This window comes from Triturus cristatus, chromosome 7, assembly GCF_964204655.1.
Source record: "Triturus cristatus chromosome 7, aTriCri1.1, whole genome shotgun sequence".
Taxonomy (NCBI): domain Eukaryota; kingdom Metazoa; phylum Chordata; class Amphibia; order Caudata; family Salamandridae; genus Triturus; species Triturus cristatus.
In genome coordinates, this window is record NC_140590.1 from 1,127,021,865 (window position 1) to 1,127,047,658 (window position 25,794).

The 25,794-nt window shown below is 43.4% G+C and overlaps 1 protein-coding gene across 5 annotated transcripts in view; it reads right to left on the minus strand.

The window, feature by feature from the left end:
- Positions 1-19,564, minus strand: part of LOC146811214 (uncharacterized) — a 106,540-nt gene extending 86,976 nt beyond the window's left edge. For all 5 annotated transcript variants that reach the window (XM_085618253.1, XM_085618252.1, XM_085618255.1 and 2 more), the window contains exons 1-7: positions 19,443-19,564; positions 18,175-18,252; positions 11,819-11,859; positions 8,764-8,829; positions 8,386-8,451; positions 7,827-7,880; positions 2,685-2,726 (exon numbers count right to left, since the gene is read on the minus strand). In XM_085618253.1, the coding sequence (XP_085474379.1) occupies positions 2,685-2,726; positions 7,827-7,880; positions 8,386-8,451; positions 8,764-8,829; positions 11,819-11,859; positions 18,175-18,252; positions 19,443-19,491 (396 nt within the window). In that variant the 5' untranslated portion in view covers positions 19,492-19,564. The remainder of the gene's footprint in view (positions 1-2,684; positions 2,727-7,826; positions 7,881-8,385; positions 8,452-8,763; positions 8,830-11,818; positions 11,860-18,174; positions 18,253-19,442) is intronic.
- Between the last annotated feature and the right edge of the window lie 6,230 nt (positions 19,565-25,794).

Here is a 25,794-nt window from a genome sequence, read left to right on the forward strand (position 1 = left end):
AAACCTCAGTACCAAACCTAATATGTTTCAAGCGTTCTGATGTTTGATTTTTTGAGATACTGCTAACACATGTTATGGAGAATATATCACCTGCATATCCCCAGCAGTATTTATTTTCATTTTGCTGTAATGAACACTCAAGTTATTCAATCTTCTCTCCCTTCACAGTGAGTGCTTGAATCTGGCATTTTTGGAAATGCTGTCATCAGATCTAAACATTTCAAAAATGTCAGTTTAATGCGGAGTCTTTTACTTTCAATAGCCTTTGATTAAGGGACTGTGCTACATGCGGTCTCCCTATACATGGATGATGTCCTTCTTTACATACATGACATCCAACAGGGACTTGGGAGCATCAACTCAGTGCTTGAACAACTTAAGAATGCCTCAGGTCTGGGAGTGAACTGGGACAAGACTTGTCTTGCTCCATTGACACCGTAATGCCCTCCAGAGCCCCACATGGCAGGACCCCACCAGGTGCACTGGGAACCATCCACGTTCCGCTACCTTGGCGGTCACATCTACCATGAAACCCATGATCTACGTGATGGCAATCTTACGAGGGCAATTACCACCTTGAGGCTACAGATATCCTTCTGCAGCATGCTATCCCTCATGGTGCAGGTGAGCTTCCCTCTCTAAGATGGTGATGCTCCCCATCTCCTGTATTACTTCCAGAACCTGCCGGTCACTGTACCACTCTCCACATTCCACACACTGCATGGTATGTTGGGCTGCCTTATCTGAAACAAACGGTGGAGACGGGTTGCAATGAGGTCGCTCCAGCTGCCTTTTGTGTTGGGGTGACTATGGGCTCCTAACTTCGAGCATTATTATCTTGTGGCGCCGTGGCCATCAAAATGGCGGGCGGTCAACATCTGGCTGAGCCGGCTCATCCTCACTGGGCCGAGCTGCTCAAATAATACATGAACTTCTGTTGCTGAATGGTAAACTCCCCCTGCATTCCAATACCCTATTGAGCTTCACTCCGACACATGTGCCATACATCAGAGTTAGATCTATAGGACCTTTTCAGGCATCTGCTCTGAAGTGAGAGGGTGGAACTTTGAGAGGTGGGAGTGGCAGTCACACTGGGCACCTTGTTTCACTAGGAAGATCTTGCACCCTTTCAGCACCTACACAAACATCATGAGAACCCCCCCCCCCGCGATTACCTAGTGCACCGCACAACACTGGCTGAATTACAGCGGCTTTGGCATATTACAAGAACCTGAGACACATCCATTTTTCCATGCAGTCTATGTGAGGGATCACATGGTTCACATGTACGATGGCCTCTAGTTTTTGGGACTTGATGCAGCCTACAAAATTACACTGGGAACGAGACATTGGCTGTGAGAGCACTCCTAAAAATTTAGATAGGGCTCTCATCTAACCCCGTAACAATTTCAGCAATGCAAAGTTCCAATACATCCAGCTCAACATCTTACACTGGGCCTATTTTACCTCTGAGAGACTGCACCGCAGATGTGAAAGCGAGTCTGTGTGCCCCAGATGTGACTCCGGAAATTCAGATATGGCACATATGCTCTGGAACTGTCCAGAGGCACATTTATTATAAGGGGCGGTCTTAGATGCCTTGGCAGAGGTTACGGGTAGAGTGGATCTCAGCACCCTGGAGGTGGAATTATTGTGGATTTTCTTACATACGAGATAGAGAAGCCCAACACTCCGATTCATAGACTTAGTCCTAATAATAACTAAACACGCAACTGCCATGAACAGGAAAGGTGCCCACCTTCCGAACATGTCCTACTGGTATTTGGCAATCTTAAAATGGAGTAAAGCTGAGTCCACAGCGCTGTGCAGGGAGGAGCTGAGGGGCCTATGAAGGGTCCCAATCATGCAGGAGTGGGATATTTTTGTGTGTGAGTTACAGGTCCACTTTGAGGGGACCAGGGAAAGGGTGTCCAACAGTGAGTCATGACTCTGTTCCCCCACTCTTTCTTTGCTCCCAAAGCCAGGCATGGAGTGCCCCACCACCTTGGTTCATTCCCCTTCTGAGTGTAGCTGAAGTGGTGCTGGAACGCTGTGCATGTGCCTGCTGTGGGTGATAACAGAACTAAATATAAATTGCCAGACATAGGCCCCTCTGCATAGGAGACACAGATCTTGACTCTGGAACTGTTAGTGCTGTGCCTGTTCAAACTGTTAACCATATCATTTGTCACGGTTACGTTAAAGAATAGACCAATGTCCCCTTCAGATGTTTCCTCTGCTATATGTGATAGAGTGACCTAATGGGACATTACACTTTGATTATCTGAATCATTAAATGATACTGTATTATGTACAATGTGCATTGTGCTCATGGTAAAGCCTAATAAAAGCGTTCCTGAAAAAAAATCCAAGAGCATTTGATATTTTTTTTAAGGTGAATTTTGGTGTGTGCGTGGGGAAACAGCCTTTTTACCGCAACTGTTACAACGCATGCGATTACAACGCATGCTTTTGCAACGCAAAAGGTGTGCAGCAGTGGGTAGAAGGTGTTGGATGTAACGTCACATATTCGCACATGCAGGGGCATTACTAATGCCAAGCAAAGATAACTCAACTCTTACTTTAGTATCTCTCATCCCTACATGAAATGAATTTCGAAACATGCCACAACAGTGCAACTATTCCTAGATTAGCGATAGTAACATACAGGATGGCAAACTTACTTGAGCAATCCTCACTAGTTCCATGTAAATGTTGTAGTCATTCTGTAACAAAATAAAACATATTTTGAGCTTCAGGTTCAGACAATGGCGATTAGTTGGCACTTGCCTAATAATTGGACCAGTGGATGGTTTTACAGATTTGAGAAATTGTAATAGGCGATATGAAGGAACATAAAGCATGCATAACACATCAATCACATGATTACATGAACTACATTTTCTAATTTGATCATTAGAATAAACCAATCGAACAGAATGATGGATGGCAAAGGCATGTTATGTCAGTGAATACATTGCAATATTGGGAATCTACACATTTACCTAAATCCTGATTCACCAATTCACATGCGGCAGGAGGGGGTTGAGATAACCAATATATGGTCCATTCTTTTGTGGACTACAAAACAGAAGATGAGGTCAGGTATATGAGGCTGAATGTAAGGCCAGTGAGATGAGAATAATCAAAGAGCCCGCAAATAGATGTTGGTGGAACTAGGGCACCCTTTTAAAATTGATTAATAGTTAATACATTATCTCTTTCTTTCCTGCCTCATTCAGAGTGTAGGGGAAGCCAAATTACCTAATTTTGCAATCACCACCAGCTCTACAATCAAAAACTCTTTTTTTGTTGACGTCAAAAGGGCCATTCAATTTAGTGTGTGTCCTCCCAGTTCTGTTCCTACTAGTGTATTTTTTGCTGGGTCTGCCCTTTACTCCATTGCAGTTTCAGACAGAAAAGTTCAGAACTGTCCCATGCACACTGAAAGAAAAATAGAAGTATGTGAGGAAAATTAGTTATATTGTGTCTGAAGAAGAGAAATCTGTATCTGTAAATCTGTCTTAAAAAAATGTAAATGATGGCATGTATAAAATCGCAGTTAACAACACAGACAATTTTAAATTTGGTGGGCCTGCCACACTTGCTTGTGGTGCACCAGCAATATGGCCATGACCCTAACTCACAATTTAGACAGTCTTTGATTTAGATATGAGTCACCGGAAGTGGGAAATTTCTCAGCAATGAGATGCAGGTAGACAGGAAGTCAGGCCCTCACTGAAACTTACCCAAGGAGATGAAACTAAATTACTCATCATGTACAAATTGACAAAGGCTCCCCCAACTCAGGGAGCCATACATATGGTGGTGAGCTTGGCCGAACCAGGGATGTGGTGCATCATGACCTTTCTGGGGAAGGTCAGTGCAGGATTGGCTGACCGGTGGGGCTGTACCGGAAGCGTTCGGGTACTTCTGGGCCTGTCCCAGCAATTTTGTCAGCTTAGCCCATAAAAGGTCTGAGAGGCGGCAAGTGGGTCTCTTTTTCCCACTGGCTGCCTTGGACAGGGTGCCACCTCTCTACCCCATGTGCTTGGAACCCAGAGTATTGCCCGCATGTTTCTTTGTTTCTCTGTTTCTTTGTTTTAGGTTCCTGCGGGCCAACGCTGATTACTGCCAGCACTATGGTAAAGGTCTCGAATATCCTTTTTCAGAATCTTCACATCCAACTTGGCAGCCAAGGTCCAGCAAATGCCTCCGGGAGCCACAGGGGCTTGAGAGCCATTTCCCGCCCTACCCAAGTGCAATTGCGGTATTCCAGTACTCAGTGGTGGCTCCGGTGGGCACTTCTAGGCTATGGGGGTGAGGGGGCACTGGGGGTTTTTGGGGTTCCTTTGTTTGCGTTGTTGCACCAGTATCATTCATTACTTGGTTTTGTCTGCCTTGGTCTAACTGGAATTCAGGTGAAGCGCTCCAATGCATTTGGCCGAGTTTTCACTAATGTAGTTAGTCCGGCAAGAGAAATTGATAAGGCTATTTTGTGGCTGAGTGGTTTGTATCAAGCAAACAAGCAAGGGCTCATGCACGTAGGTATCCAACTACAGAGCACACCTTAAATATGGGAATGGTCTCAAATATCCCCTTTTTAAATATTTACATTTCATCCAGTCTCTGTGAAAGGTGAAAATTCAATTAGGACCATTTATTGATGGCATCAACAGGAAGAAACCGCAAGCGGGAGCACTGCTAAGTCAGCCTTTGCCAGCAAGTCCCACAAGCTTATGCTTTCCTAGACACATTCCACACCCCTGCCACTCCCAGCACCGGAAAAAAGGCTCTTCTCCAACCGAAAGGGCAGACTTGCTTTGTGTTGGTTGTCTGCAAGCCTGGTTGGCACGAGGAGGAGTCTCCTGAGATGGTGCGAGTGGGGTCAGCCATCGTTCCCAGTCCAAACCATGTGCACAATAGAATGGGTAAGTTGGTTAAGCCAGCTGGGGGGGTTATCTATATCCCAGAGTGCATCAAGGGTGGGCGGTTGGTTCTCGAAGGATGGGGTACACTGCCCTGAGGAAGGTAACAAAATATTCTTTAGGACTTGGTGGCATGGCTAGGACATGTCCAATGCAATTTGTTTGGGGGGAGGCCAGATAGCAGGTAAACTATACTGGCCTGTGGCTTGTGAGGTCAGGATTGGTTAGACATTTATGCTCTATATAAGGTATCCTTTTCTTTTTACACCAAAATAAGAACAGCATCACAGGACCCTCCAAGGAGTGCTGGCAGCGAGTTCAAAGGAAGTTACAGGGGCACAGGGGGTTGGGGGTGGCCTTTGACATGCTGTCCTCACCTGTCATCCACCCCTGCAGGCACACTGGGCGCAACCTAGCACAGGCCCTTGGAGAGGCAAATGATGTGTGTAGGAGGTGTCCAAGAGAGGTGTCCTAGTGGGCAGATGGGCCCCCTGCACAGGAGTATCCTGGTAAGGGAGATCCTTGTGTGAGGTCCTCCCATAAGGAGGCACTCACCCAGGTGCAGCTTTGATTGGACACGGGATGTTAAAAGGAAAGGACACTGGGGCCAGATATGATCTCACCCAAAAATGAATTTTGAGGATGCAATGGAACGGAAATGTAGTTATGGATAAGAAATAAATGTACTAGTGTCTTTGTTAAGGCTAGGCATTGATTCCTGTAAACCAACTGTACAAATGTTTGTTACTGTGCATAAAGTAAAATGTGTTTTTTGTCTCGTTTATATGTGTAAATAAATATGGTCAGGGATTTATGACCCCAAACCCAAAAAGAAGGAGCTTGCTTGTGTTTTGACAAATGTCAGAGGTTGTTGGAGTTGAGGAGGAGGGGTCAGTCAACCAGGAGGCATCGGCGATACCAAGCCATAGTAAATGCGGCCTAAAACTACAAAAGATAGAAACTTTAGAAACACAATCTATTTTGGAAAGTCTGTAGTTGGAAAAAGAACTTTGTGCAACAAAGGGAAAAGGTGAAAGCAAAGAGGCAAAAGGCTGCTTTCAAGATGCAGAGGAAAACCACATTTGTGGATGAGGAGTACTGATGAGCACAACTAGAAATTCAAAGTGAAGGATGGATGCAGAGGAGACTGTGGAGACCAACAAAGAGAGTAAGAAGAACAATGTTGAAAGAAATCAGGGACATGTGCAACGGTAACAAAGTTTAAAAGTAGGAAAACATATTTTACACTTCAATGCCAAGGTAATAGGCTCAGTGACAAGGTGAACAATTGGAATTACAGCAGGAAAAGATGCTCAAAAGTAGAACACCAAGAGGGGATGAGAAAAACTTGTGAGGTGAAGACAGAAACTGCACTCTTTACCAAAAGGTACTAAAAAGAGTGAAGGAATATGTCACAGAGGGAATAGTGATGGTAAAGAAATGCAAAGGGATTACAAAGTAAGGACAGAGAGAATGTATTTTTATTTTTTATTCTTGGTGTAGTAATTTCAAGTTTAAGTGATTGTTGCATATGAGTGTGAACTATGTGTGGTAAAAAGATGTGCACAAGAAGCCAGGGATGATCCTTATTCACGGGATGATGTCCCCCTCGAAAGGCATACTCCCCATCAGAAGATTATCTGTCAACTCCTTTATGATTTGTCATAGGCATCAATTTTCGTGGTGATGCATGAATTTTCCTCATCTTCGTATTGTGTGAGCTTTTTGTAATATAAGGGCATTATTAGAACAGGGATAGAACCCATGAGAGGCAAAAACAATAAATCGTTGAAATTAGTGGTTACCATCCTCTCCTTGCAGGACAGACAAAGGTTTATCTTACGTGTCCAGCATAGATTTCGGAGGCCTGATCGATGCGAAATTTTAAGAATATACGTGTCAGATAAATTCACATAGAATGAATCAAAGCCCTTGGCTGACCATGGTCAGAGAAGTTTTAAGGCATCAGCAAAGTGGGCAATTGCCAGGGCCCCCACCGTCCAAGGGGCTCCTCGGAAAGTGGACTTTCTCTCAATTCCACCTACTTCTCTGTATTAACCTCTCACCTTCTTCTCTGTATACCCCTACCCCTAGCCCTACCTCTATCTCGGTCTCTCTCAAACCAGTGCCATATTAAGGTTGGTTGAGCTGAGGACAGGACATATTTAACAAACTTGTTGTGATCGATTTACTGAAAGTTCAATTTATGATTAAGTATTGTTTGGCATCATCTGTGGTTGAATTATTAGAATTAGGTAATAAAATTCAAAGTTGTTATGAACAGGGGCCTTTCCATGTCATTTATTTACACTTCAATAATGGGTTTAACTAAATCACCTGTGTTGATTGGTAATCAAACACCATGCAAACAAAATGCACATGAAATGATGCAATGTATACAAATCTCTGGATTATGCCTGAACACATATGTGCAGACCCACATGTTCCACATTCAATGGATGATCTTTTCCACTTTGGCTCAGACCCTTTCTAATTCTGCCTCCAGTTCGTAATGGTCTTAATTGCATTATCTATTGACCTCTTGAAAATGCCATGGGAACTTGCATAAAGTTTCATAAAATTAACATCAAGCTACCCTGTGCGAAAATTGATTATGTGGGCAAATGTTGAGTTTAAAAGACATGGAAGATATCAGTTAGGGGACTGATTAGAAAAAGTCCCCTAAAGAAAAAATAATGCAAAAGTTTGCTCTAGTAAAATTTGAAAAACGTCATATATTTTGCTGATGTAAAACAGTTTGCATAGGTCTAGTCATACCTGCAGGATCTCAAGTCTGCACCCAATAGGCTTCAACTATATTCAGTAACTGAGGCCTGAATCAATTGACCTATCACAGTGGTTTAAAATAGGGTAGCCCTAGAGCAAGAAAACTCTTACCTGATTAAGGAACAGCTGTTGGGTAGAGAGTCCACAGCTGGCTGCAGTAGTTTCCTGAGGGTAAAGAGAACTTGGTTTGTAGTAAATATATATTCTTGAAGACATCATCCACACTGATAACCCAGCTGTCAGTGATACATCACTTTTTCAGGAACACATGTGCAGTAAAAGGTGCACTCAACCGGATGCGTGACTTGGTAATACCCTTCCTGTAAGGCATTCTTTTCTGACTTGGCTCAGACAAGCAGGTTTACGTCCCTGTAAATCTCATCTGGGTTTTATATTATGTGGAAGATATAGCAACAATGTGTGGATTTAAGGACACAATGAGTTCAAGCTCCTTCCCCCTAACGCTAGACCTGCCCTGTGCCTGACTGTCGACATGCATCACTGGCATCGTTGAAAAACCCCTTGCGCAGTACCTGCCACCCCCGTGTGTCCTCTCCTCGACAAACAGTAGTGGCTGCTTCTTCTACTCAGATACACAACATACACTAGTTGAGTCTCAGAGTCAAATATCACACACAAAATATCATGACATTAAAATTGTTATCATTACCACAAATCTGATGCTGTTTTCTACAATAAATTTATAGGATTCTGCTTTCTTGTTCACAGGCCCATTCTGAAAGAAACAAAGATCAGATAGTTACTTCAGTATTTGCCTGTAAAGTGTTGAGGTGGGTAGGTTTTCGGTGATGTACTGTGTGCCAAGTGGCTCTGTGTGAGGAAGGAAGTTGCAGGGGCCTTCATGTGATGGATATAGGAGGGACACCAGCCTGGTCGTTTGTAAATGAGCTACCCTGGTGTAAAACCAGAGCACAGGTGCATCAACGCATTACCTTCCCATCCCCCTCTCATTGCAACAGAGCACCTTCAGCCACCCTCACCCCCGCGTATTGGATTTGGTGTTAAAGTAAGATGCAGAGACTCTTACCCGGACTGCATTGTAGAGGCAGACAGACCCTTGGAATAAATAGGCAAACATCTGTGCTTGATCCTTCTGCAAGACAGTTTAGGAATAAGTCAGTACATTCCTAGATCAAAAAGCAATTTTATAAATATCCATCTGAAGCCTAATTTGAATAATTATACTCAGTCTTTTCAACTTTGCCACAAACACCAGGACCTAGGTTAAATAAAAATTACTCCTGGCAGTAAAATACTGTTCTGCTGAAATTAGTACTGAGCAAAGGTGTAAGTACTTTTTGGGGAAATTACTGACAGACAGTGAATACTACAATCAACTGCATAGGTTTTGCCATTGTTTTAACAGTTATTAAATGAACTAGGAATGAAATTAAGCAAAATACAAAAAATCTAAATTTCAGGACCACTTCAGAGCAAAACACGCATCCATTTTTAGGTCTCGCGAGCCAAAGGCTCGAAGAGACATTTTATATCTGGGCTTTTCAAAGTGCTGCCGTGGCCTAAAGCTACAGTGCATGTGCGCGGGCGCGCGCGCCGCGCTTACTTTCACTTTCGCGCCCGCACGGCCGCTTTGATCGCGATCACTTTCAATTTCGCGGCCGCAGGGCCGCTGTGCTGCGCAGACCCAGCCTCCTCTGCCGGCACACCCACAACTGGCAACATTACTAGCGCTTGTTTTTGTTTATTTCCAAATATACACATTTCATGCAAATCGCACATTTTTGGCAAAAAAAAGCAGTTGGAATCCGTATTCATGTATGCGTCCAAGAACACACAATCCTGGATTCCCAACACACCAGTTCAAAGGCGAACTCACTGAACCAATTATAGAAATGCGTGGCTGCCGAAATGCATTTTATATGCTTTGGCATATTTTCCATTAGAAGTTGTCGGCGAACTGAGAGTGCGTATTATCTATCGCTCTGTAGTTTCACTGCAAGTATTCATTTGGTGATCAATTTCGCCGCCTAGTACTACGAACCGTAGAGCTATGTTGTTTGAGCGGTCTGTGGTAATAGTCTTTCTGATAGAAGTGGTGTGCGCGCCCCCCCCCTGCTGTTCTTTCAGTCCGTTAAAGATGAGTCCATTCTTTAGGGGAACCCCGTGGAGGTTAATTCTCCCAGCAGGCGCCCTTTGTGGTCATGGGTTTCTAAAACAGTCTATATCGAGCATGCTATGGACACATCTGAAAAGCCTTCACGACCTGAGGACTCGTAAGAGAAAATAATTAAAACAGATTACGCTTTTCACACTGTGAAATATTATGTGGCGTATAACCAAATAGACAGTTAACATTTCATCAGTATCTTAGTAACCTTATTTTAGTGTCACACGGCAAATCACTGCATTTACTATTTGAAACCAAATGAAACAAGCATTGAAAAGATTGTTTTATTGCGTGTGCCGATTTACACGTAAAATCTGTAGCACAATGAGCATTTCAACAACAGGTAGTCGGTCTGTTGTTTTTGAGCATTGTAGAGGCTATACAGTGAGATGAACGGATTAAACGCCTTACAAAGATGAACACAACATTGAAAGTAATACAGTTTGTACAGTATGGCAATGTGGTAATGCAGCAAATTATTAAACGTCTGTTATTACTAAAATTAGCAGGAGATTAATACAAAGCGTCCTCGCAGTGTGGTCTCTCTCTCTCTCCCTCTCTCAACTCACATGCAGTCATTCCTCCATCACCGCGCACCCTCACAGTCCCTCCCCTCCATCATCTTGCACCCCCACCCCTCCATCATTTCCACCCCTCCATCACTTCCACCCCTCTGTCACTGCTCACCCTCACAGTCCCACCCCTCGCACTCTCACAGCTCCACCCTCTGCATTAAACTACTGCTTTCACTCCGCAGTGTCCTCTCATGCTCTCTTCCTCTCATCCCCCTCACAGTGTCACCCCTGCATCACCACAAACTGTCTGCCCACCGACGCTCCCTCCCTGCATTCCACCAGCCTCACATCCTCACTGTGTGCAGCCTCTCCCCCCCCTTTGACCTCACATCTCCCACTCCTCCGTCACTCACCCTCTGCCTCACCCCACCAGCTGTCTCACTCTATGATGTTATACCCTGTCATACCTCCCAGCCTCGCATCGCCCCCCTCTCACCTCACTCAGTCTTATCCCACCTGTTACGTGCCTGCATGCTTTCACCCACTACTCTCCCCTCAGTCTCGCTTCCTTCCCATCGTATCTCTCACCCCTGCATCACCTCACCCCCTGCCTCATCCTACCCTCATTTCACCACCATCGCAGTGTCACTCGGCACATCCCTGCCCTCCGGAGCAGATTCCTCACGCTGCTTTAAACATCTGCCCCTGTACTCAGCACCACTGCCCTGCACCTACACCCAGGGGGCAGGGGCACCCCTACGCCAGAGGAGCCCGCTTTTGGGACCTTATTAGTGTTTAGTTATGCAGCACAATATCCTTTGTGCACCAACATTAACTGTTGCATGGTTAAACACTTATAAGGTCCCAAAGGCGAGACCTATTGGCTATGCCAATGCTTGTTACTTCATGCTGCAATACCTACTAATTTCAAGTTAACCTCAGAGGTGTTCCTGGGGTCCTTCTCAAAATGAGGCCATGAAGTCGAGATCTGGAATCAACTCTAATATACTATTGAAAGGGCTTTAAGTGGAATAAACTCTGCCCTTCAAATGTACTTTATAAATATAAAACCCCCTGAAAGATTACTAGAAAATACTAAGTCCTTGAACTCCTCACCCACCAGTGATACCAAACAATTAAGCAGAGAACTTCTCACTGCACCAAACTCCCACAAACACCTACAGATGGAGTAAGGAGAACCACAGCAAACTCTTCAATCATAACCACTCAGACCTAATGTGAAGCACCACACACTATTCCACAGGTACACCACTGACTTGTAGTTTGACTGGTGATAGACACTGCTGGTTTTTATTTTGTTTGCTTTTGTCAGCACTGTTCACCATTTGTTCCTACAGCGTAAAAGCTGCACCCCATACCCCTTTACTTTCCATGCACCCCTATGTGTCTTAAGACCATATGCTTGCCCTGTTACTTACGGAATACATCTTCTGTTCTTTAACACTTCCCGTATCTCCACCTGGAATGAAATAAAACATTTAGCATACCATAGCAGCTTAAATAAAGTGTGTGATCTGGTCTCTTGTGTGAGGTTGGCTGGAAGGAAATGCAAGGAGAAGCATCTCTGGTGGTGGACTTTACTCGTGACTGGCAACAGTAGTATTGTGTTGCGACACTCCTGTTGGGTTGATCGACTTTCACAGAAGCAATGCAAATATAGGACTGTTAGGGTTGTAGTTTGTAAAATTTATTCTCCCAGTTCTGGTTGTGGTATGGGCTGTACTCTGCTCCATGACAGGTAAACAGTAAGGAGTAACATTGGTAGATATAATCTTAAAATGTCATATGGTAACTTCTCAGGAATAAAATAATGAATGATTGTTTGTAGGTGCCTTTGTGCATTGTATTCTGTACCCAACATAATAAATACATATCCACTAAGAGGTTAAGGTAATAGAATCCTTTATGTGTCCAGAATATTCAAAAGTCAGAGACCATCCAAAGCTGCATTTTAATGCACCATTAGTTGTGGTACATTTAGCGTTTGGACAAAGTGAAGAATTGACATTTAAAATGGAAGTCCCAATTGTCGATTTTTGTTATGAAATAGCTCTGATGAAGCCAATATGCCTTTGTATTAAAAGGATGAGCTTTTGGCTTTGCCAAATCTTGTCTATATAGAAATATCAAAGCATGAGTCAAGATGCATGCACACGCATGTTTGACAATGTTGAAATTGATTTCCTATTTAGGGATACCCATTCGTCTATGACTACCATGATTTATCATGCATGCACATACACAGCTCATAATAGGACCGCCATTTCCTTTTTTTTTTGTATTTACTGTTCCAAGATGGCAGATGATTACTTTGGAGTAGTTCATTAAAAAAATGTGTGTTAAGGCTCCTTTTGAGAACATTGTGCTGCAGTAGCAAAATACAGCAGCCGGGCCCACAACTCAATACATAAATAAACTACTTTAAAATCAAATAGATGTCACAGGGATGGGAGGGTGTGGAATGGGAGGGGTGGAGAGTTGGCAGGAAGAAAACACTGTTGATAGGAGGGAGCGAAGGGGAAGACACAAATCAAGGCCTATATTTACAAAAATATAAGTAAGAAATAAAAGCTGGGAGTATCGGGGAAAGCAACATGCACATTGGTGAGGCAATGTGAGGAGAAAATGTGAGGAGAAAAAGCAGCGTACAGGCAAGAGTGCCGGAAAACATATTTACTCCCATGAAGTCCTGGAAATAAAAGAACATTGTAGTTTCCTGAATGCAAGCACAAGGAGATGATGGTTAGAATGTCGAAACTTAAACATCAGCAGAGGACGGATACAGGTTACCCAATCAAAATAATGTGAGACCGAAATGCTCTAGGGTGGGTCAAACACAAAAATAAGAAGGAAAACCATTGAATCAAGACGAGGGAAGGGAGATAGACTACAAATCCCTTCAATCATGTGTAATGAAGTAACCCATAAGCCATTCTAAATATTTGTGAAACAATAGGCCTGGCCAACAGACAGCTAAAAAGGTCTGTAGGCAAGACCCCCAAAACATTTTTAGGCTTTTTTTTTTACAGATTTATACAGCGCAAACTCGACCCGAAGCTATTGGAGCGCTTTACATGAGCACCAGTTAAGTTACACAAGGACACATTCATTTTTTTGGGTAGGCACGGGGAGATTACGTGATTTTCCCATAATCACAGGATGTGGAGTAGACCCCAAAGCTCGAACCTTGGTTTCCCAGCTCCAAGGTCGGCAGTCTAGCCGTGAGACCACATCCTATCCATGTACATGCCTCAACTTATGCCTCAACTACAAGAAGTGTGGAGCGGATTTCTAGTGCAGCATTCTGCTTACCATTATTATCAGTAACCCGGTGTTCATATCCCCGGAAACTCCAGGTGCAGTAGCACTGGACAATTTTGCCAGCTGAAAAATCTACATTGGACCACTGTACACATGTCCTGCCCCCCCACCTGATCCTTAGCGTAGGCATGGTGAATGCGTGTAATTCTCCTCCATTAGATGACCTTCTCTCCTTCCCTTTTCCATCCCTTTACACAGAGGTGCTGCAGATGTTACCAGTGCTTGGGGCAGGTGGTAAATACCTGTCTTAAACTCCTTGGAATCAGGAATAGTGTGTGAAATTGTGAAAGGTGATGCAGGTCTGCAGACTTTTCCCCATTCGGAAGGGTTTAACTCATAAAAGAAGGAATTCTGTGTCACAAAATTAGCTAGTACCAGTAATTCCGCTGCTTGGAATAAACACACAGAATTCATCAAAACTCATAGTGGGGCTTTAGGAAGGGCCGTACCAGTGCCAAATATTGGGGGTTCTCCTGTTTGGGATCGCGGACATACCAGAGATTGGCATGGGCCTAGTGCCACTGGTTAGGAGAGGAGAAGGGAGCTGGAGGGGGGGGGAGGTGAAGTTAAAATGAGTTTGTGTTTTTCCTTTCCTTTCTTTTTCCTTTCCTTTAATGTGCCAGCCAGGAGGTTGTGGGGGTGTATGTTGTACTCCTTTTGCATCATAAAAACGAATAATATAACATTGATTCTAAAGCATAGAGAGCATGTAATTGCTCTGTTGTGGAACATGGCTCTAACTCATGATACATTTCTTTACTTTTTCAGAGTTTGATATAAGTATTTGACATGGTGTTTTAACCGTGTTTCAAGTTTTTAGAAATTGTGGAGGAGGACTTGTTTTTTACATCACAATTGCCAAATTTTTGGCTAGGATGGCAGCAGTGGTGAATCCACTGGTTAATTCTCTTATTAATGCCTCTTTGAGGGAAGGGAGTGTCCCACGCACCTGGAAAAGGGCGATGGTGATCCCCCTCCTGAAAAAGCCCGGTTTGGATACTGAGGTCCTGGCCAATTACAGGCCTATTTCTCTTCTTCCGGCTCTGGCGAAGATTACAGAGAAACTCTTTCTAGGGGGACCCCAGCTAATGAAGGATTCGGACGGGTGCGCCTAGGGGGGCTGAAGATCATGAACTTAGTTTTCCCCAAGTTAATCTCCAGTCCCCTCGAGGCACAGAAAACCATAAAACCGTCCAAAACCCGCTGGATACCCGTTGATGTCCGCGACAACAGCAATGTGTCGTCAGCGAACATCAGAGCGGGCACCCTGCCAGAAGCCAAAAACGGAGCATCGCTATCCTTAAGGTTATTTAGTTAATTAATAAGGCCATTTACATATAAACTAAACAATGTGGAAGCCAGTACACATCCCTGTCGAACTCCACGAGTTACAGGAAAACGGGCTGAGAGTTCCCCATTCTTCCCGCACCTCACCTGTGCGAAGTTCCCTGTGTGGAAGCGAACCAGGACATCAAGAAAAAACGTTGGTAGACCAAGATCCTTTAGCACCGACCATAATTTCTCCCTAGGGACCAGATCAAAAGCGGCTCGCAGGTCCACAAAAACGAGATAGAGGCTGCCACCCTCTACTCTTGTGGTTTTCCAATAGAGGACCTGGAGCCGAAAGATCTGGTCAAATGATTCACTGTCTAAGATGAATAGATAGTGGATCGAACACGTTTTATCACGTGGAGGAGGTGTATTACTATCTGTCAATCATAATATTTTGTAGAAATCGGAAGGGGCTGGGAAATTGTGTAGATAGAAATTATCGCTTATTAGGTGTATAATTATAAAAGGTAAATATACTGCAGAATTGTATTGGTGTCTGCAACGACCTACAAGACAAGCTACTATATTGTTTTATTTTAATTTTATTTCCTTTGGTGAGCATTGATATAGTGCTTGAAAACCCTCATACCTTGTTGTCGGCCCCCTGCAGAGAGATGTGTAAAAGACAAGAGTCTGGATTGTTCTATTTAGGAAACTCAGGCAGAAGACTGAGAAACAATACTAAGCAGAAAAACCAGGTTACATTGTACACATTGAGAATGCAGGCATGCCATGACATTCAAATCGCAAAGCCTTGTTTTGTGCCGATAACCTCCTAAGAGAGAGCAGCATTTTCCCACTTGACCCGAATATATAGTTTATTTCACTCCAAATGTGTTATAACAAATTTGGGGGCAGACCAAGTTCACCATATTCTTCTATTGTTTGACAAAATAATCATTGCTGTCCTGCAAGGATTTGGGGCTTGAGTCGCTTTAAAAAAAAAGAAAAAGCACAGAAATATGTTTATGACTTGGCCTGTACCTACATATGTGTGTTTGTTCAATTCACAAACATTGCCAACAGTACAGCTGAAAAGCTGCGCCACAAAGGAAGTTGCCAGGCTTACTACTGAAAGTGTCAATGCACCTCTCCCAGGAGCTCTTGTTCCCGGTTTGCAAAAATGTAGAAAAGGTGAAGTTCTGCACAGGAGGAGTATAGCCAGCTGTGCGAATGCATATTTCATTTTTCACTCAGTGAGCAGGGCCGGCATTCGCGCTGTTGGAGCACGTGTGACAAATGACAATCATTTTTGGCGCCCTCCCATGACCTCCTCCTCAGATTTCCTCATGACCACCGGGCATAAGTGCCCCTCATCTCTCCATAGCCCCTCTCTCACATACATTTTTTTTGTTTAAAGCACTGGTAAAGGCTGATTTTACTAATAAGAATGTATAGCTGCCCAAACAAATCCTTTTCAGCAACATCGGGACTAGATAACAAAGGACCAACCAGCTTCTTTTGTTGGGGGGACTCTGCAGTACTGGCAGAGCTTGAAATGGAAAAATAGAAGTGCAGGTACTCAGTTGAAGAGTACCTGCTTATTTCTGAGAAGTGCCGGTACTCTCCAGCTAAAGGTATTGCATTTCTCTTGAGAAGTGCTGGTACTCTCCCCCTCAAAATAAAAAAATTCTGGCACTCAGTTTCGAACAGTACTGGCCTATTTAACCCCTTCCATGCGGCGCGGATTCCCCCGCGGTGCTGACCGTTACTTGCGCGGGCGTGGTCATGACGGAACGGTTCCGTCATGAGCACAGCTCAACCGACGCTCATGACGTAACCGTTCCGTCATGAGCACCGAAGGGGTTAAAGCACCGAGTACTGGGAGGTCTGCCCTTAATCTAATTATTCTCCTTGTTTCTTTGCAGTAATTCTTTCTGGTTGGCAGGGAAGGGAAAAGCCAGAGCGTTAAAAGGTATGATGTTCTGAACAAGCAATGCACGAAGAGACGCAGGGCCAGAACCATTGAAGCGCTGTGTGCTCGCAGGTGAGAGTAACTTAATGGCCTCATTTTTTGGGAATTGTCTAGGGCAGCGTTGAAAGTGTTCTTGCTGCACTGCTCAACATCAAAGTGAAAGGGCAGGAATTCATCAAATTTATGAAATACGGTGCATTCCTGTCCTTTCCCACTGCGCTGGCATACAATTTGCTGCAAGTGCCAATGCAGGCATCTATGCATCATGGTGCAAGGCTGTCTGTGTTGGATGCTGGATTGTGTTTTGCAGCAAGGGGGCACCTTCCTGCGCAAAAACAATCCCAAGAGGAGTTTTTCTCTTTCTATGTGTGATATTCTGCAGCACACATGAAAAGAGGAAAAAAGCGAGGAGAACTAAAAATATTTCTACTCTCTGTACCTGCTCTGGGAGACAAAAGGTTTTGACACTGCTCCAGGTTTACGTGATTAAGTAATTCCAGTACAGTTTCAAAATCCATGAGTGTTGCATGGGAAAACCCACCACAACGCCAATGGAGCGCCTTCCTGTCATTGAGTAACGCAACACAGTGACTTGCACTGCTTTCTCTTACTCCTTATCTATGAGGCCATGCAAATCTAAATTGTTATTTAGATTTTATGAATAAAAGGTTGGGGGTAGGAGGGAGGGAGTACCAGACAGGACAGTGAGAGGGCAAAATAGAAATGGTACCTCAATCACAGCACAAGCAGCGGACGGACAATCATTAACTTAAATAAAACTGTGCTTGGTTCCTGCTCCACAGAAGGCAATGGAAGTGACACTTGACCTGCACTGGCCAATTAAGAGGCAGTGAAGAAAAGTGTCTCTAAAACCAGCAAATAGTAAGCAATAGGCGGGCTCTAAGCCCGTTATTTCAAACAATAGTGCCTTGCAAGCAAGAGCATACTCTAGCGCATTTTCACGCAGGCTCGACCCTAAAAGAGAGAAAAAATGTAACCACTTTTATTAAAATGTGCAAAATACGCAAAGCCCAATAGTTGAATATTAGCCAGTTAAGTTGGGCCAAGTCAGAGGTAGGGAGGAAAGACTTGTACTTCCAAACTTGTCCTTCTACTGTTTGTTTTCTCTCTATTTTGGTGAAATGAAAATGTAACATTTATAGGAACACGTCTGCCCTATATGTCCAGGACAGCCAGCATCTTTACCTGAAGACCCGCCTTGATAGTAGGTGTACTTCACAGTCTGCACTTGTCTCCGGTCCCTTCGAATGCTGTTTACGGTACCTGCAGAAGAAGTTTGAAATGATGTGTCTGAAGATCAGTTGCACCTTAAGATTAAGAGCTAAGCAGATTTTCATGTTTAGCACCTCCTCCGTGTCGTTCTGCAATGCGATTTGAGGAATTGCTCTGTTCTTTTTGGAAATCAAAACATTTTGCAGAAAAATTCTCCTCACCAACAAGGATTTCAGACATGAACCCACAAATGTTTCAAAGTCTCCCCGAATTTGCTTTTGCAGAGTCAGACCTTACATTTTAATTTTGATGCATAAAGAGAAGACTTAGCAGTCCTAAATGATTGTTTACACCACTGAAGACCCTGCTGTCAGAGGACATGTTTAAGGAAGGGTATTCGATATGTAATGTGCCTGTGACAGAGGCAGGACCTCAAATGAAGTGATAAACTGAGTTACAAACAGACAACATCCTGCTGGCTGAGTGTGTCTGGCAGTCAAAGTGGAAGAAGGATGGAACTGAATCAACTGAATGGAAAGGATGTAAATATGTATATGATATACCTGTTTACATTTTTGCATTTTTATTCGTCATAGTTGCTCCTCACTGCTTTCTTAAAAGTGTTACCCAATCAAACGTTTTATGACCGATAGACTGCCCTCTTGAGCTAGATTCATCACGAAATGGTTCATGTCAAAATCCTTCTGCCAATTAATAGTAATTATATACATACATAGATACATGAATAGATAGACAAAGAAATAAATAAACAGAAAAATATGTATTCAGGCACAGTGGCTTCTAGATTTGAGATTCAATCTCAGTGTTCGGATCATGCTGTTTGCAAGTCAGTAGTTACTGGAAGGACAGAGCTGCAGTCTTTTTTTGCCAAGCTCGAGGCATTAACAATGTATAGAAGGGGTGTCCAGCGTAGGTTCAGTAGCACCTGATCCATGCCAGAACTTTAGGATAAGCATAAACAATGTAAATTAGTTCTGCTAAAATTCATTCCATGTAGACTTATATTTCCTGGCATGGTTCTGGCCCTCCTTGACCTACGTTGGACACCACTGATTGGACCCAGCATGATTTGGTTCAGTAGTTTGTTACCACCCTCAGATTAATGAATGGTGCAGACAGTAAAGTTACCTCTGGTTGGACAGGACACAATCATTTCTGAACTAACTAGAATTTGGATTAACTTTATCAGGGAATCTCTAGAGAGAGAATATGCTTCTTACCAAGGGAGCAGCAGAGAGCCACTACGAGGAAGGCAATGACCATCTTCATGTTGGCGAGAGGAGAGTTTGTCGATGTCAAGCTTAACCTGTTTGGATCTTGATGACAAGCTCTCAGCAGAGACCCTGTACTTGTACCAATCTCGGATGCTACAGCTCAACCCCCAGAGTGACGTGGCAAGGCAGGTGCTATGGTCAGCAAACAACACACATCCTAGAGTGGTGAATTAATGTGCTTCATTGCAGTCAGATGTCAAAACCAAACATCTAGCACTTGACACTAAACCTCTAAGCAGAAAGTAAACATTCCCAGGGCTCTAAGATTTGAGCTGACGTTTGCTTTACCTACCACCTTCTTTTCCCAGCAATAATGACTATTGCCATATCTAAAAGATATTTTGAGTCGTGAAAAAGTAGCGTTTTTTAAATTACTGTTCCTTATAATTCCAGACTTCCTCCAGTTGCAGGGACAATACCCGTATTCTCCAGATCGGACAGTTAACTTACCTGCTAGAACCAGAGGATAAAAAGCAGTGACAATATTGGTTGCACTATATTGTTTACTGCCTTCTGGAAGAGAATGGAGGGGAATGTTCAAGTTATTTTTCAGTGGCCGGGAACCCTCTGATTACTATGTGGCTACCCCTCATTGCAGAAGGATCAGTGGGCACATTTCATTCCACTGTCTAGATGAACAAAAAGATAGTGCTGTGCCCATGGCCTAGTGTTTTCCGGATTCATTGAACAATGAGGAAATGGAAGCAGCTGAGTCAGACTGAGCTCCAGAGGTTGTCATCACTCTGAGTAGGAGTGCACCTCCCAGGTTCATGCCGAACCCCACAGTTGAGATAAATAGCGTCATGCCCTGTGTCTGATTGAACTGGTAATGTTGTGTATGCAAAGATACCACCATCTTGAATTTAATGGTTGTGAAAAGGAACAGATTAGTGAAATATTGCATTTTGTGATTTCTAAGCGTGAGTCTGAAACCAAATGCCAGATTTAATGAATTCTTACGCAAGGCAGCACAGTAGCCATAAATACTGTGCCCCTTTGCATGAGAAAGAGAGAGCAGGAGAGCGCCATATCTAGAGTTATGGCTCTCTCCTCTCCTCTCCCTAGCGCCAGCACCGAATTTTACTGCTGAGCGCCATGCACACACCTTTGTGCCGCAGTGCAAGGGTGTGTGCATATGTTTAGCACAGACTTCTCTTCCATTACAAACTCTATGCCTAGAAAACGTTTCCAAATGTCACTGTGTGCTGTATAGTGCAGCACACATGCAAAGTCACAAAAGAAAGGAGAAATGAAGCCAGTTCTCCGTCTAACACCTTCTTTCAAGTGGCGTTAAGTTTTGATGCAAAAAGCTGTCTTAAATTTTTGATAGAATTTTGTGTCAAACAGCATGCGTGGTTGCATGGAAATGCCCATATACCACCCATGTAATGCCCCCTTGATGCGTAGCACTGTTTGATGATACTTTTTGGCAATTTCTAGAAAGTAAATAACAAAAATAACATTTTGTGTTGATTTACATCACTTTTGTCATGCAAACACCGAGCAAAATGTCTGTAAATCTGACCCTAAACGTGAAAATAAAATACCACTACAGTTTTAAAAGCCCTGAATCTTTCTATTCAGCCACAGGATGCACAATGCGTCTTTTCAAGGCGGTTTAATTGTTGCCACTTTAAAAGTATGTTGTGATCACCAATGGGATGAAGGCAAGGCTTGAAGATGATTCCTCATCCTTGCTTCACCTTGCCATGGGTCTTTAAGGAGGTATTAGTGATCCAAGTGTACTGCTGGAGACCAAAAACGTTGTGAGGAACCTTTTTAGAAGAGGTTGAAATAAAAATGTTTGCCAAATTGACATACTTAACACTTCCAGAAGGTTGCAAATATATGTACATTTCATGTAACATAAAGTGGGTGAAAATTCTTGCAAACAAATATTTTGCAGAAGAATTTCTCTCAGTGAGTGAAAATTCTTGAAAAAAAATATTTTGCAGAAGAGAATCTCTCCCCTAAATTTTAGCAAGAAAATTCAAGCTCTATTAAAGTGTTTTGGTGGATTTGTTTTCACAGTTTAAATTCCATAATCTTCACCAAGTTTGCAAAATTTTGAACAGAATGTTACATTGGATTGTTATCAACTTTGCAACTTCACACACTCAAAGTCCACATCCATGCCCTCATTCGAGGCATTAGTTTTGCACACTTCAGAAAACCTCACAAGCTGGTCTGCAGATCCACCTCTTTACCTCTTTGTTAGTGGGCTTGGCTCACCAACTATGAGGGTCTTCTCAAATTGCTTCTAAGTACTAGTTTTTAATCAGCAAGAAAGCCATATGACTCCAGCTGAAATGCCTTCCTGAACACATTCATCAGAGCTGCAGAAATGAAGCGAGCAATAACAGTGATGTTGAATTTGGCCTTTTATATGAAAATCCTCTAAATGGAGAGTTAGGGCCAGATGTAGGTAGACAATTTGAGATCGCAAACGCAGAAATTCGTAGAATCACGATCGCAAATAATCCATGTGAAATGTAGATATAGAAAAAGCGATTTGCAAAATAAAGAATCGCTAAAATTAAAGGAAAACAGTTAGCGATTCCTTATTTAGCGAATATGCCACACCAACTCCCTAATTTGTGATTCGCTAAATAAGGAATCGCTAAACAAAATCACAAATCAATGTACAAAAAATCGCAAATAGTGAATTTTTGAAAAATCGCTATTCAGGAGTCGCAAATTAAAACTGACTCAAAGACGGTGGTAACCAGGCTTAAACTCTGTTCACTGATCCTTTCTACTTTAACCAGGTGTAGGCAGGCAGTTGGTGTTCCAGCTCCTGGTAATTTCAAATTCTGAATACCGCTCCTTCAGACTCATAATGGGGGCCAAAAGTAAATACATTTTATACATGAGCTTTTTCGCTGCATTAATAAATATAGAGTCTGGTGATTACTATTATGGGCATCATGTAGCAAATCATTTTTAAGCATGAAAAGTATCCTCCAGCAGGCCTACTTTATTTACTCACAAATGCTATTCATTAACATGTGGGTGGTGAGCCCCATCTATGCCTGCCCCCTCCCTTATGCGTGAAGATTTCAGCCACAAGTGCAGCAAACACTGCAAAAGGGGATATACATTTTCTGATGAAAATGTTGAAGGATAACGGAGAAGTGGTTGGTTAATGAGAATATCTACTACTTAATCGGAGGACTGAAAAGGAAAACAAGGAGACGCCCAGCTAGGCACATGCAAATGTATTACCACTCCTACAAAAGAGTAAGACGAATGTCAAAGTTACACTAACATCTACTTCAAAAGTACTGCAGACTGAGCACGCTCAAATTTACTCCAACCAACTCTTGAAGTAACTCAAGCACTGCAGATGGCCAGTCACTGGTCCTGCAAGGGGGTCTCATGGGAATCAATGGAGGCAGGGGAATAGTACTAACAGCACCTAAGGGAAATAGGAAAAAAGAGAAAAAGTTATTCACATTTTATTTGAGATAGTTTTTAAACTGCTTTATGAAAACCACTAATTGTGTTTGCTTCTGTAAGTAATACATATAGGGAACACACCTTCATTCAAATCCAAGACTCCTGCTAATGCAAGGGAGTGTGGAAATCAGCAGTCATGATGCCAGCAAACCCATTTCCAACTAAACATCACTGTAAGATCAATCAGTCACACACAGCCTACCCATGTAATAAATCAAAATGCCGAACAAACATATTTTCCTCATGTTGGTGAATATTGTTGTCTCATTGCCCTTCATTTTGAGGAACAATTCCTTGAGGGTGGGAGAAGGAGGGACAGAATGTACAGGCAGACAATCATTATGACGGGAAGGTCCAGGTTTATTATGATTTCTGCTTCACACCTGATTTGATTCTTGATATCACATCAAAAAGGTGATAGGAGAATGCTTGCAATAAGTCTTACATCTGGCAATTGCTTTGAGTAGCATTCCAAACCATTGTTCTTTTGTCCACAATGCCACCTAGGATTAGATGCAAACACATTCAAATCTGTCTTACCCTTGCTCAAATCGGAACGGTCCAACCTGAACTGCCAAGCGAGGTCCTCTCTGAACAGGGACTAAAGCTCCCCAAGACCAGTTTTGCCCTGATTGGGGCTCTTAAGTTGGGTCTAGCTTAGTTCCAGAAGCACAGTGAGCATGAAACCCACATCAGTACATACCCTAGGCCACTTAGGCTAGTAAATCAAACACATGAAAGGTAAGGAGAGGATGCTTGCAATACATCTAACCACTGACAATTGCTTGGGTTAGCATTGCAACCCATCGTTCTTTGACCACCAAGACACTTCGGATTAGACTCATATGCAAATCATACCTTTTGTGTGTTTGGTATATTGCCGTAAGTAGCAAGGTTATGCCCAGACATGGGGCCCATGCTCATTGTGTCACTGGAAGTCACTACACTGGACTAAAGAGCACCAATCAGTGTGAAACCAATCTTGGGTTGCTCCTGTTTCAGCTCAGGGAGGGCCTGACCTGGCAGTTCAGGCTGAACTGTTCCCATTAGAGAAGGGTCAACAGTGACTTGCATATGGCCGGGTCCAAACTGAGGTGGGATGGTGGGTAAAAGAACAATGAGTTGGAAGTCTACCCCGAGTGATAGTCAGTGTTTAGATAACATTGTAAGCATGCCTTCCTCCAACTTTTGTGTGTTTGATATGGCGCCTTAAGTGGCAAGGGTATGCACAGATATGGTTCCCATGCTCACTGTCCACTGGAACCAGGCTAGATTTAACTGTAAACCCTCAATCAGGGTGAAGCTGGTTTTGGGTTGCTTGTGGTCTGGTTCAGGGAGACCTGGCCTGACAGTTCCGGCTGGACTCTTCCTACTGGAGCAGTATCAAGACTGATTTGCAAATGGCTGGATTAAAAATGAGGTGGGATTGTGGGCAAAAGAACGGTTGGGTTGGAATGCTACCCTGAGTAATTGCTAGTGGTTAGGAAAATTACAAGCATGCCCCTCAACACTTATTTATGTTTGATTCTTGACATCACATTCATCAATATGTCTGGTTGCAGACCGGGAGGAGGTGCTCAATTCACCTACAGCCTGCTCCCTGGTCACCCCACCCCATGTAAAAATACTGGCTGCACTCTATTTGCTGGTCATTGAATCTTTCTAGAAGGTTACTAAGTATACTGTAGGGATCTTTTATGTAAACCAATTACAATGCGTGCAACAGATTTTGAGATGTACACCAGTTAATCACTGTTAGACATGGCCGGTACATGTGGATTTTCCCAGGTAGTGAGGAACTCCCCACTAGGGCTTCCCCAGCTCTTCCGAAGGGATACTCCTGGGATGTTGAAGATTCTCTTGTGTGGCCTCTGGGCACTTTCCCCCATAAATATAGTGTGAAAGTGTGCATGCCCTTCCTAATCACGTTAGGAAGGGGCAAAGACTTGATGTTCTGAAACAGGGGCCGGTCTGCCATTGCAGATCATTGTGTGCACACAGGCTTTGCGTGATTGCTCCTTTGCATCATGGTACAATTTGCGCACCCCTTAGCATTGATTGTAGTGTTAACACTACAGTCAACACTAAGTAAGCGTGCTCCCCTTACTGTTGACACTACAGTCAACACTGAGGGGAATACATGTTGTGCAATGGTGTACCGAGATGCAAAGGAGCAAACTTTTCTGGGATATAATGTAGTGTCTGGCCACACACTTTTCCCTGCCTAAACTGATTTTTATGACCTCCTCTACCATGTATTACACATTCCTAATGTTCCCTTTTGTAAAAATTGCATTCTGGTCCATTGATTACACTCCATCCAGACCTAGCCGGAGAGTACGACCGGGCCGGAGAGTACGGCCTGGGTGCGGAGAGTACCGCCCGACTGTGGACATAAAGATACGACTCGTAAATGATCTCTGTGAATACCATAGGTCGTATAGTTAGAATATGTCTCAGATTACCTTTGTGAATCAGCCCCTGTGTGTCCAACCTGCCATTGCAGATCTGTGTGTGCACTAGCACTCGTGCACCCAGGTAAAGAGCTATACCTTGTCACTACTTATGAGGCTTGCTCTTCCTATAGGTTAACATGGGGAAGTGATTGACATAACTTCGGGCTCCAATAATGGACTGAAGTGGAGCACTCTCATAATGCTGTCTATCAATGGATTCGCATGCCAAACCCTTTTCAATGATAAAGGGGGGTTTTGGCATAACTCACTTTGGAATGCTACTTTTAGAATATGGACATTTCTAGGCTGTAAGAGTATTGTTTGCCCTGGTGCCTGGCTCCAGAGGACACCAGGTGTTGGGGCCGCATATCTGTGCATTCCCC